The sequence below is a fragment of the Helianthus annuus genome, chromosome 1, assembly GCF_002127325.2.
Source record: "Helianthus annuus cultivar XRQ/B chromosome 1, HanXRQr2.0-SUNRISE, whole genome shotgun sequence".
In the NCBI taxonomy this organism is placed as follows: Eukaryota; Viridiplantae; Streptophyta; class Magnoliopsida; order Asterales; family Asteraceae; genus Helianthus; species Helianthus annuus.
In genome coordinates, this window is record NC_035433.2 from 1,802,799 (window position 1) to 1,817,150 (window position 14,352).

General features: G+C 35.9%; 1 protein-coding gene and 1 long non-coding RNA gene across 2 annotated transcripts; both read left to right on the forward strand.

The window, feature by feature from the left end:
- The first annotated feature begins 1,183 nt into the window (after positions 1-1,183).
- LOC110942131 lies at positions 1,184-3,959 on the forward strand. Its single transcript, XR_002594629.2, has 3 exons — positions 1,184-1,320; positions 2,519-2,606; positions 3,887-3,959. It is a non-coding gene; the product is annotated as an uncharacterized LOC110942131 (long non-coding RNA).
- A 2,983-nt stretch (positions 3,960-6,942) lies between these two features.
- Positions 6,943-10,982, forward strand: LOC110942141 (UDP-rhamnose/UDP-galactose transporter 3). The gene is made up of 5 exons (XM_022183872.2): positions 6,943-7,400; positions 8,521-8,705; positions 8,844-9,044; positions 9,889-10,056; positions 10,137-10,982. Exons 1-5 carry the CDS (start codon positions 7,265-7,267, stop codon positions 10,500-10,502), a joined length of 1,056 nt encoding a protein of 351 aa, XP_022039564.1. The 5' UTR covers positions 6,943-7,264; the 3' UTR covers positions 10,503-10,982.
- Positions 10,983-14,352: the final 3,370 nt, after the last annotated feature.

The following is a 14,352-nucleotide window of genomic DNA, read 5'->3' on the forward strand; positions in this document are numbered from 1 at the left end:
CCATTTGGGCTCATTAGTTAATGTTTTGATATTTTAAGTTTTGTACTCGTAGGTGAGCTTGATTAATGGACACGCAATGTCACTAATCGGAAAGGAATGATCTTCGTAAGGTATGGATAACAAATCAACGGAATCTACTTCCGTCAGGTATGTATAAAAAAAGTTATAACTTAAATAGGAGGTTATGACTCGACTAGAGACTGATGTATTAGAATAGAATATATATATACACAAACCGAAATGCAAAAATGTAGAATGAATTTCAAAATGTTCGTAATGATCGCCAAGTGGTATAGAACTTGAATGCTCGTAACTGTGGAAATCCTGATAGAATGTAAGAGATGACAAGTATCGTAAGAAATACTAACCTTGATGCTCGGCTTGTTGGCCATGTTCATTTGAACAAGACATTGTAGAAAAGATACGCATGGCATAAATAACAAAAGTGACCATGGAAATAATGCCTAATTTTCGTGTTAAGTATGGATAAGTGAGTTTAAGAAGGGTGATTATAAGTAAGAATTGGCATATCGAAAGTCTATGATATGCGTATAATGATACGTCGACCCTTCTATGGAAGTGAAATATAAGTAGGAGGGACTTTAGTAACGGGATGATAGGATTTGCTCGTGGTGAGCAGAATGAAACAATGTATATGATATAATAATAGAATGAAATAAATCACAAAAAGTAAAAATGACACTAATAAGGGCTCTGGATAAGTTTATGACCTTTCATGTGTTTGTGAAGGTAAAGTTTGCTTAATTTAAGTAAGTAGGGACAATGCATACAAGTATATCAATTATGAGTAAAATCTTAGCCAAGATCTTGAATATATTCGTATTGTATTACGCACTCTAAATGAGTACAAAGAAAAGGGGGTAAGAGTAAGAATGAGCAAGGTTTCGGGGACGAAACCTCTTTTAAGGAGGGTAGACTTGTAACGCCCCAAAATCCGAATTTAAATTTGATAACTTGATCCCTTATGCTAAAGCTTAATATGAGGTAACCAAGTTATTTAGTTTAGTTAAAATGTAACTTCAATAACAAAGAATGAATTTCTTTGTGACCAAACAAGATAATAAACAAACTATAGGGGTTAAAAAGGGGCAAGTGGAAAGATGTTTTAATTAAAAACATGGGGGAAAAAGGAAAAAAAAAACCCAATTTTGGGTCTTGTGGGTCGCGAACAAAAGGCAGGAAAGGAGAAACCCTTCTCCTTCAATTGAGTTCAAGAAATTCAGCCAATTGAAGCCCTAATCGTAGTTGTACTCATGCATGTCAATGATTTCTTGGTCATCTAGCCCTAACAAATACATGGTAAGTTGTAATTTTGGATTTGATGATGTTTGTATGAATTGGGTTATGATCAATCCTCGAAATTGTGTGAAATTGAGCATGATTATATGTTAAGGTTATCGTATGGAGTGCGAATTATACACGATTTTGATGCTATTTGAGGTTTTGTGAAAAACCCACTTGTAGAAGTAATGTTATGAAGATGATGATGTTGCATGTGCTAAACCAAATATAGTTTTGATATATATGAAGTTGGATATTGTGGATTATTGTTAATGACCTTGATCTAGGATGAAAGTTAGGTGAGGTTAGGGGAATTTGATGATCTTGATATGAACTAGTAAGAATATGCAAAGAATGCTTGTACATAATGTTTTGTTAGTAGTACACCCGCCAAGTGTTCGATGAAATGCCTAAGAGAGCAAAATTGTGAAATTGTATGAAAGTTGTGGGTAAGTATGTATAGAAGGTGCTTATGGTGTAGCCGTTAGCAAAATAATAAGTTAAGTGTGCTTAAGGTGGAGTCCATATGAGAATTCGGATTTGAATGTATGGTTTGGTAAAATTATGCATTAGGAACTTGTACCTTATGCTTCAATGGTGTGATGCTCGCCATGTAATTGATGCGCTTGATTTATGGTGATTAAGAGTGAATGTGTACGAATGTGAAATGAATAGTTTATTGATAAGTGATAATGTTGGAGTTATGTCGTGTACGTATGTAAGATGATAATTTTGATTAAGTGAATGTTGAACAATGCGGTTGTCGAATGTAGAGTTATGAAAGCATAAGTATGTGTAAATTGGTTGTGTATATTGTGTATGTGACTAGGTGATCATGTAGTTGTATGTGTTATACAACATTATGTATGAAATTAATATGATGTCATTAATATGGTCTATTATATCAACATAAATGCGTGTTCGAAATTGGAAGTTATATGCTAGAAGGTTAACTTTCTGAAAGTCAACAGAGAATTTATAGCATGGTTAGGCATTTTGACACAAATATAAGAATCGAGAGATCATGGAATATGTGTTAGATCAATTATGTGTTATGTGTGATAACGAATTTGGATTTCAAAAATATTGAACTATGTGGTTGACAAATCATGTCGTATGCGTGTTAGTGAAAGTCAATGTAGATAAGAGTTGGAAAATGTGTGTTAATATGAATGAGCATGAATACTAACATTATTATGGCATGACGGCATGAAAGAATAGGAACCACACTAGCATGGACCAAGCATGGAAGGCTAACGGGACAAGACGAGGCAAGGAAGCGGGTATGAACACGAATGCACAAGGTAAGTGATTCCGTAATCACTTCTTAGTTGTTTATGTAATGTTATATGCAATTTAATTATATGTGATAATTGAGGTCAAATAGGAATGAATTGTATGATGTCAATGAAGTATTAAACGGATCTTAGTTTTGCTCCGAGCAAGGTAGGTATGATTAAGAAATTATAGCTAAGTAGTGGAATTGGTTACTTATGTAAGGAATTCCTTTGTTATTAAGGATAGAGCATAGTTGACTAAAATGCCCTTGATAGGTATATCTGGCAAACGACCTTAGAAGTCGTTTGGAAACGAGCTATTCGATTAGAGTAATGTCTTGGACAAGTATGAAAGCGAAGTATAGGGTTTTGTATGTCATAGTCCACTTAGTGCGCAAATACCCATAACGGGTCAAAAATAAGCTTTTGAGCGAAAATGGGTTAAGAGGATGCAAGACGTCCGAGAATTTAATCTTTTATGATAGGTGCCAATGAAATTATTAAAGTTCATATGAGATTGAGGTCAAATAAACAGATTATGTTGATAAATGCACGAACGGGTCAAATAGTTAGAAAATGATAATATGTCGAATGCACGTAAGTTAAGAATTTCCTTAATCCGGAGGTAGGATTTTAAGTTAATATGATAGAATGTGAATTTACAAGCATGTAGGAAGAAACGGGAGGTTAAACGGGTAAACGGTTCAAAAGTTATGCGCGTTTTAGTGCGTACGGACGACGAAACGGAACTGCAGAAACCTGCAAATTCTAGAGGGCGTCGCCGACGGGTATGGGGGCGTCGCCGACGGGCTCCAGAAAGTGAATTTTTGGCTGACGGGTTATTTGACTGTCTACGGGGATTTTTGGCTACGGGTAATTGCAAGGGAGGTCGCCGACGACCCTAGGGCCGTCGCTGACGCCCTCCCCAAGTTCAAAAACCTAAAAATTTGTTATTTAAGTTGATTTATGTATCGTAGGCTTCGGTTTGTTATCCGTGGACTACGGTGGACTTTCCAAACATGATTTTGATGGTTCCTTAGATGTCTATGGGCTATAAATCTAAGTCTAAGTCCCATGTAAATATTGTATGATTATATAAGGATGTAGGAAAGATATGTACGTATGTGGTTGTGTATGTATGTATGTGTAAAGACATGTATGAGTGTATGCACGTATGTAAAGTTGTAAGAAAGGTATGTATGTATGTAGAGGAGTATGTATGCATGTAAGATGGTACGTGTGCATGATTTAAATATGTAGAGTTTTAACGTTACTAATTATGCGTTTGAGGTTGGTATGTAATGCAGGAACGAGTACATCGGATTCTTACGAAATTTAAGCCCAACCCGGAATTAGAGGATGAGTAAGGATAGTTGGATGGACTAATGTTAAATTGTCAAACGTTATTCAATCCTTAATTATATGAGATTAATGATATATGATGTTGTCGTTGACTAATGGCTAAGTTGTATTTGATGCCCACAGGTGATACACAGACTTCTTCTGCTACTTAGGAAGTGAAGCGGACGTAGATCGAGTCAAGAGCAAGGATTGCACGGATAGATCGATCATATAGTTGAAATATATAACGTCTAGAAATGTAAATTTTAGTATGAATGTTGTGAATTCTTTTATAGAACGTTTAACATTTTAGCTTTTGGGAACCTTCTCGAAAGTAATGTCGTTAATAAGGAAAGAAATTTTAAAGCTCTTTTCCGCTGCTTCATTTTTAAGGTAAAACGTGTTAGGGCGTAACACAAACGATCGGACATGAACATTTAAATGAACGGATTTTCTTGTTTGTGTTCGTTCGTTAAGAAAATAAACATGTTCATGTTCGTTTATGTTCGTTCGGTAAAAGTATAAACGAACGGTTCACGAACATAAACCCACACAAACACACATAATTGAACATAAAAGAACATAACAAATCATAACGAACATAATTGAACAAGGCTTTGAATTGTAAATAGTAGAGGAGAAGAAGAACCTAAATATATGTGAACATTAATTCACGTTTCATATGATAGAAAATATTGCTTTTAAATTGGAAAATATAAATCAAATATATAAATATCATATAAAAGAAAGTTTTGAAATCGGAAAGTCAAAGCTAGTTATGGGATGATAAAGAAAATTAAATAGATTTTTAAACTTAATTAGTAATAACTAATTTAAAAGATGAACATAAACAAACAGATATAAATGATCACAAACGAACAAATTTAAATAAATGGACATAAACAAACGTAAATAAACGAACATAAACGATCGTTCATGAACGTAAATGAACAAACGAGACATTGTTCATCTTCGTTCGTTTATTTAAATGAACAAAAAGAATTGTTCATGTTCGTTCATTTATTAAATAAACAAACATGAATGAATTTCCTGTCGAATGGTTCACTGAACGTTTGGTTCGTTTACAAACCTAATCACGTGATATTACATTTGTTACATATGGTACGTGATTATAGATGTATGGTCACATTAAACATTTGTTACTGCTTGCACATATGGTAAGTAATTACATATTAGAACACAATCACGCAACGTTACACAAATCACGTAATTTTATAGCTTGTAAAAAAAAATTAATTAAGAAAACTATAGCAATAGTTTGCTCAAATTAAAGAGAATGAAATGCTCGTTAATACAGTGTAATTAAAAAAATATTATCGTATGAAAAAGTTATGGTCGGTTGAAAATCTGAGGTAAGCAGATTCAAGGTAGAATTACCATAATATCATTCCCTCTTTAAATTGAAAAGGACACTTGTCAATCTCATATTGTCTCCTAACTTAGTAGTTGTTACAAAGATCTAGATTTTATAAGTTATAGCATTGGTAAAATTATTATTTTTTAAGTTGTAATACTTTAATATTTGATTTGTAACTCTAAATATTATTCACAAGAGTTATTAGTTTACAAATATTAAATATTTATATAATATTATTCTGATAGGCTAAAGTTATCCAACAAAGTCTGCTAAATCTGAAATGTGCACAAAGACACAATAGATCGCAAAATATAACACAATACCGAAAAATATAACACAATGTGGAGGAAAAAAGACAATGAATCACAAAAAACACACAATGACACAAATATATATAAAACATGATGATATAAACAAAAATTCTAAAATCTACAAGCCATAAGTCCATAATTAAAAAGCTAAAATCTCATATCGTAGAGTTTGATGAGAATGACACGGTTCAGTGTCGTCTTAACAAAGTCAATCGGAATCCGTTTGATAACTTCCTTTTGACTTCTTCGAAGAATTTATTTTTATTTTTAGTCTGAACGAAATGATAACTAAAGGGGTATGGTCTCAAATCCTGCACCGACCAATCAGGTTTCGCGCGAGACCATACTCTTCCCAGACTAATTTGGTAGCTTTCCCAACCTCGCGCCGGCCAATCAGGTGTAACCTAGGTCGCGCGCGGGGTCAAGGTAAACACAAGACCAGATTTCACACTTGGCTCCTTGGATGAAAACCCTCACTTCCTGGACCTTGCGCCGGCTACACGGGATATCCCCAATGGTCGCGCGGAGGACAAAAGTGCAGGTAATCCAAGGACAAGTACTAAAGGTACAAGTGGTAGAGTAGTGGACCAATGAGCATTCAACAGGCTGTATCCGATCATGCTCCACGATTAACAATCATACATGAGACAAGAAGGTACACAAGGACGCATACGTGGCACCAATCAGCGTGCACCGACATCTGCTCCACGATCTCCACTTAGCCGCTGATGACAGACGAGACAACAAGGACAACGGTCAGGCCACGTGGATCCATTCAGCCTGCGCCAGCTTTCCTCTCGCCTAGAAGCGCCAACGGTCGTGGCAGAGGGGACAAAACAGATATTGCTTGTTGTCGACTGCAAGCCCAAGGCCTATCAGCCCATCTCCTTCTACACCACTCCGGCTATAAATAGTGACCTTCACCTCCAGGTTTAGGGATGTTGCTCTCTTGCTTTCTCACTCTTAATCACACACTTATATCCTCAAAGCATATACTTATTCTCACGCTGGAGGGTGGTTATGAGGAGAGCCCCCTATTCCCCGCCTCGTAACGAGATTAACGGTGTGTTTAATGTTTTACAAGATCATCACATCACAACTTGAACGAGATAAAGAAGATTAACCTTATTTGCCGAAACCCAAATCACAAACTAATCACCAGATGGTGTTTCTTCAATAACCTATAAAAGTGTATAAGTGTTTTACTATATAAAATTTTTAAATTTGATTCCTAGGTTTATTGAATTTTGAAATATTTGTATTACACGGTTGTCAACTAGTTAATTAATAATAAGCTTGGATAATTCCAATGAATTAATAACATGGTCAACTTGCTCCCGGATTTTTCACGCCTTGTACAGTTTGCACGGCGTAAATCCCGTCCGATCAACGTCATAAAAATCCCAACAAAAACGAGATGCATCAATCAACATCTCACAACCAAAACAGAAAGTGTTCGTTGGAGCTATTTTTGGTCCATGAATACTTACTTTTCATGTCAATCGCCGTCTTACTCACGTTATTACTCCCACTTTCCCCTATTATTATATACCTTTGCCACCTTCTTAAATAAAACTGCTTGCTTCGAGATCTGTAGTGTGGTGGGTTCTCTTCTTTCTTCTTCTTCTTCTTCGCCATTGACTTGAGAAAATATAATGGAGATGGAGATCAAGAAACCAAATGGAGTATCAGATGTTGGTGCATGGGCCATGAATATTGTAAGCTCGGTTGGAATTATTATGACCAATAAGCAGCTCATGTCCTCCACCGGAGGATATGCTTTCACATTCGGTAATTACTCACTCTCTCAACTTCATTTAATTTGCACACCCATCCCATCCATCATGAGCAGCTATCCGATATTGAGTCTCATTTACAAAACGAGCCCGAGCCCGAGCTTTACATATCCTCATCATCTCGAGCTGGCTCCATGGGCGGACCTACCCTTTGGCCAGGGTGGGCGGCCGCACCCCTTGAAAAAAAATTTAGTGTATATTTTAGGCAAAAAACTCGATCGCACCCCTTAAAAATATGGTTGAACACCTTCTCCGCACCTCCAGCAAATAATTTCTGGGTCCGCCATTGGCTGGCTCGTGAGCCTAAACGAGTTTTCTAATTATATATACTTTATTTTATATATTAGAAATGTATTTATATGATAATTATTATTATATATAAAACTAATATAAAAGTAACTAAATAATATATATTATATATAAAATTTATAATCATGAAAATTCAATACCCGAGCTCGGGATAAAAGCTAACCACAAGCCGAGCCCTACCTCTTCTATGGTTTTATTGAATGTACCCCTCTTCCGTACAATATTAGTAGCAGGATCTGTTTTCTCATATGAGGTGGTTAAACATGCATGAGGGTATGTTTAGCCTTACCTTTATATAAGTTATGATCAGGTTTTGATTATCATGTCAAACCGCGGTTCATGTTTGGGTTTGCTTGGTTAACCGTTTAAAAAATAATAAAGTTTGAATAAGAAATAAACATTTTATAGGTAAACCCGTTTGTGCCCCGACGCCCCGTTTAACCCATCGGTTTTATTGAACATACCCGACCCGTTGTCTACTTTTAATGAATGTGCCCCTTGTCAAAGCAGTCTTTATTGGAGTCGTATAAAAAGGCAATTTTTAATAGGGGCCGTATAAAAGGACAATTTTTTATATGGGCCCTATAAAAGGAAAAACTTTAATATACAATCATAGAGAAAGGCGAACGTACTTACACTAGCTGTATTTTTGTTTTTTCCTAATATAAAATAAAATCAGTCTAAGTCAATAGGGGAGGGTGCATTTAGTAATAGGTACGTTTAGCCAACCCCTTAATTTATTATACATTATGTGAGCCGTATAACCCATTTACAACCTGTTTGACTCGTTTAGTTTGTTTTTCCAGCCACAACATTAACCGGATTCCACTTTGCTGTAACCGCTCTTGTCGGGTTTGTATCAAATTCTACCGGCTACACTGCATCAAAGCATGTTCCTTTGTGGGAACTTCTGTGGTTTTCTGTCGTTGCAAATATGTCCATCACCGGGATGAACCTCAGCCTCATGCTAAATTCAGTTGGATTCTACCAGGTTACATGATTTTAAGTGTGTCCGAATTAAGCATGATCATTCTAGTCGTTTAAACAACCGTTTATTCTTTAAAGAAAACGAATTCGATCCCCCTCTTGGATTGTCGCTAATAGTACCATTTGTTTTTATGCGGCGTAGATAACAAAACTGAGCATGATTCCAGTGGTTTGTGTGATGGAATGGATCCTTCATAATAAACAATACTCAAAGGAAGTCAAAATGTCTGTTCTGGTCGTTGTTATAGGCGTCGGTGTTTGCACTGTCACTGACGTCAAAGTTAACGCTAAAGGTTTTATATGCGCTTGTGTAGCTGTTTTCGCGACATCATTGCAACAAATTGTAAGTACATTAATACCCCAATAAGCATGTCACACAAGTTTATATAATTATACACCTAGACATGTTATATGTGTAAACGTTTCTCATATTCGGGTATCATCTGAAATGGCCTTTTTTTTGCGATAATAAAGCAGATACGTGAAAATGATATTATTTTTTTCTAAAACGACCCGTTTCAACCCATGTCCATTTTGGTCAAAACACATTTTCATCCGAAGCAAGTGGGTACATATTTAGAATCACCCATTTTGACCCGAACCCAGTTTGACCCGTTACATGACCTTAGGGGTGTAAACGAGCCGGGCCGAGCCCGAGCTCGACCAGGCTCGAGCTCGGCTCGTTAGGTTTTTATGAAGCTCGAGCTCGGCTCGGTTCGAGCCTACTTCTTTGAGCTCGAGCTCGGCTCGCGAGTAAAACCCAAAGCTCGAGCTCGGCTCGACTCAGCTCGAACTATTTTGAGAACAACCTTAAACGAGCTAAAAGCTTGGCTCGAGCTCACTTCAACATCGCTTAAACACGCCAAAGCTCGGCTCGTGCTCGGGTCATCAATGTTATCATCATTATTAATATATTATATATAAAAAAATTAAAATTTTGTATAGGCTCGTTTAGGCTCGCGAGCCTAAACAAGCTTTGTATTTCAGGCTCGAGCTCGGGCTCGATAACAAAACGAGCTCTATTTCAAGCTCGAGCTCGGGCTTGGGCTCGTTAAGGCTCGGCTCGTTCGAGCTTTTAACCGAGCCGATCACGAGTAGCTCATGATGACCTGACCCGCCCGTTTGGTCAGGCTTATCTTTGTTTGGTTATCTCAGATTTATGAAGGAAGATTTTTTGTGTGATGCAGTCAATAGGCTCATTGCAAACCAAGTACTCTATCGGTTCATTCGAATTATTGAGTAAGACGGCTCCTATTCAGGCCCTCTCGCTCCTTATATTTGGGCCGTTCATCGACTATTATCTAAGCGGAAATCTTGTATCAGATTACATGAAAACCATATCGTTTGGGGCAGTCGTAAGTCATTTGGAATTTATTCGTGATAAAGTATATGCCATATCATGTTACTAATAATCCTGTGTTCATGATAACTGTAGTTGTTCATACTCCTTTCATGCTCGTTGGCGGTTTTCTGCAACATTAGCCAGTATCTTTGCATAGGGCGATTTTCAGCCGTTTCGTTTCAAGTTTTGGGTCATATGAAAACCGTGTGTGTTTTGACTTTGGGTTGGCTTTTGTTTGACTCAGAGTTGACTTTCAAGAACATTATGGGGATGCTTGTTGCTGTTGGTGGCATGGTGATCTATAGTTGGGCAGTGGAAGTTGAAAAGGCTGATAGCAAAGCAACACTAGTTGTTCAAAACAGTTTAACTGAAGAGGAATTGAATTTGTTGAAAGATGGAATGGAAGATCATACAGTCAAGCTTGGTGAATCTAAAGAAACACAAGTTTTTGAAATTTAATTATTTGTTTTTGTTGTTTATTATTGGGTTATTGGATTTTATCACCCTGGTTAGTGGCCGCTGCCACCTCCAACTATCACTCTGATGCCCACCACCCCCAACTTAACACTTAGTGTGTTCCGTTACCACGTCGTTAACTGATCACTAACTTCTGATGTTGTTACTATACTTTTGAGGGTGTGCTAAGATCCCTAAACCTTCCTAAGATCCTTATGACACCCGAAAAGTATAGTAACATAATCGAAAGTTAGTGATCAGTTAACAGCTGGTGACAGAACACACTAAATGTTAACTTGAAGGTGACGGGCGTCAAAGTGATATTTAGGGGTGGCAGCGGCCAATGGCCAATAATTAGGGGGGATAAAATCCAATAACCCTTTATTATTCCATATCTAGTGTACAATTAAGAAACGGATTTTATGACTAGTTTATTTCTGTTTTTAGTAATTAAAACATTATATTAAATTAAAACACTATAAAGAAGCAACATGTCAATGCATATATGTATTGTAATCTTGGCTTTGGGGGGTTTTGTCAAAGAAAAAATGGTTATGCATATGGTTGTTGTAACCTTAGCTTGGGGGTTTTCTAAAAAAATGATTTTTTTTAACTTTTCACCCAATAGTATTTCTTAAATTATTTTTAACCCAAAACTATTTGTTTATTTTACTTTTAACCCAAAACTTGTTATCTTTTGCAATCTATCCTCACAACTTTTTTTACTTCCAACTTTGGTCCTTTATAGTTTTCATTTTCTGCAAATTTTTCGCTTTATGCTTCGTTCTAAATTTTGGGACTTAACACATCGCAATGTGCGTCTTTGGTTGAACGTTTTTTTACGTTTCGTTCTAAATTTTGCGAGCTAACACGACGCAACGTGCGTGTGTGGGTGAACGTGTTTACATCGTCTATTTTTTCCCGTTTGACATGTTCAACATAACGTACGGGTCCTAAGTCGACTTAGTTATAACTAGAGAATCCCCGCCGCATTGCGGCGGGTCGTAATTCTAGTTAATTATAAAAGGAATCAGCCATAGTTTATGAAAAATGATTGGGGAAAAACTATAAAACATTGATGTAAGAGTAAATAGTTATATGGAAAAAGCTAAATAAATAGTTTTAAACCAAAGAAAATCATTAAAACAAAGGTTTTTTTTTTTTTTTTTTTTTTTTTTTGTATTTTAGATAAATTAATGTCTCATTCATATCTAACAAACTTCTTAAGAAATAAAATAAATTTGTGAAAATAAAGTTGATACGTGAAATTTTGATACAGTCCCATTTTCAAACCAATTTTATATTATAATTTTTTTTCCATTTGCGGTGATTAAGTTGAAAAACATTTGATTTAATAACATTAGCTATATAACTAGGTGAAAGCATACGTTTTGATAGAAACGTCAATTCAGAACACTTCGAAAAATCCAATTGACACAACACTAAGGTACAAATGATTAATTGCAAGAAACTGGTATCTCCTAAAATTGTAAACTTTAAAGAAAAATATATACTACTCAATACAATATTTTTTCTTTTAACAATACTTAGAAAGTTTTAAATATAGGTGTCTTAAAATCCTGGAAATAATGAAAAGTTAGGAAGAGGCCATTTGTTATATCAAGATTGGGTTTCACCACAACTTAGTGCTACTTTTATAGATTTGATGCACACTCTATCCTCTAAAGCCTTTATTTTCTTGTTTTGAAACACACCTTAACAAGTTGTTGCAATGCCTTGTTCGGAACTTCATCAGTGCTGAAGATCCGGTTGCCTCGAACCTAAGAAAAAGGAGAACACCACCTGCTTCCCAACAACGGTTAAATTTCGTGACCAAGTTTTGGTGAGAGTTACCATTGAGTTGATACCATATCTCATTAATGTGAAGGTTATGCAATTTACTTTAGCAACCATATGAATGACAAACAATTCAAGGTATGCTTGTTGGATAATACGTATGGATACTTTTTTACTATTATTTCTCTAATATTTTTTACATGCTAAGGGTATCTGTGTATCGTAAGATGAGCATGAGAGGGGCGCTACCGCATAAGCACCATGCCCAGATGAACATTGCCGCGATGTGCGTGAGCAGGGTGTGGCCTCCTTGTGAGCCTAGTAATGTGAGAGGGGCGGGCGTGGAAGGAATTTGTGTGCGCATGTTTAATATAAAGTCAAAGAAAAGCTTCCACCTCACTCTTTTTTTAATGTTATTATTCACATAACGTGCTCAGTAACTAAACAATAAAAGCACAGTGTCATTTGTTTTGTTATGAGCATTCCGATATAAATTTTATGATTACGAAGCTGTTTCTTTTATGTATCTTAGAACCCACCAATCCTATATTGTCTCCTCCATTTCTACCATCAACTACTCTAATACCACAAAATCATTGGCAACACTCTTTTCAACTACCCACAAACTTTTTTTTGTTTTTCTAATTAAAAATTAAATTAAACAATTTAACACAAAAAAGTAAATACACTTTAATTACAAATAAAAAACATAATTCAAATAGAAAAAATATCAAAATCGGAAAAAATAAATTAAAGTTCATACATAAAAAATAAATTAATACATTTAAAAACACGACTAAATTAATACATGCGTAAAATTAATACTCTAATACCACAAAATCATTAGCAACACTCTTTTCAACTACCCACAAACTTTTTTTGTTTTTCTAATTTAACCATTTAACCATTATAAATTAACAACAACTTTGAGCTTAGTAGAATGTACTCTTAGCCTTGGGTGATCCAAAAAAAAATTGAATTATGTGGTTTTAAATGTTTATAAATTAGAAAATGAAGTGCAATATTACTAAACTAAAATATATATAATCTATTATTTCTCTAATATTTGTTAGATTCAAATATGTAATTAATAATAAATAAAAAGTAAAACAAAGAATTATAAAATTCAACATATAACTTTATAACTTTATGTTTTAGAAAATATTTATGTAATTATAATTAAATAAAATACGACTACTTAATTTTAATTACCTAATAAATATTGTCAATGAGTGGAGTGGTTGGAGAAAGAATTGGTGTTCTTTGTGACTCAGGTTCGATTCCCACTCTCCTCATTAGTTTCTGCGGCATCCAAGTGAAGAGCAAATACAGGTGGCGCCGGTTCGACTTGGATGGGAGGCGAGGTTTTACCGATTAATCCATTGTCGTGCCTTCGGGCGGGTGGAGGTCGGGTTTCCGCACATCTGGGGAGAGCCAAGGAGTTGCCGGCAGTCGAGTAGTCCAACTTGGCCACAACGTCCGGTGTCACGGAAGAAATACAGATGAGAGGAGCAGGACATTGTCATGTGCAGCTGTGAGCTGTGTGTGTCTGCCACTATTCTCGCCTCCGAATCATTGTCTGATCTTGATAATGGGATCAAGACAGGACACTGGTCGTTCAACAATGGGAGCTCACACTATGACACGGCCCAGTACAACGAAGACATGATCAAATTCAGAAAAATGGCTTTGGGCACACAAGACTAGGCCACCAGTGAATACAGCCGACCCAGGAGTGAATACATATTGCACCAATCTGGGTTAAGTAGTGAAGGGCCGAATACTCGCAAAATGGAGACGGTTAGGTTGTGGTATGACAATCGTGGCTCGAGCGAGGGGTTCTAACGACAATTGTACAAAAAGTATGCTAATTTTTTTTGTCGATTTTTAAATTCGATTTAATGAGTTCGTGTAGGATTATTGAAGTTGAAAGATTCGAAGAGTTTTGGTTAAATTGGTGAGATTTATGGTCATTTGACAATTGGTTTGAAGGTTATTTTAAAGGTTTGAAAAAATAACGTGTGTACACAATGGATTTGTTATAATCGGCACCACA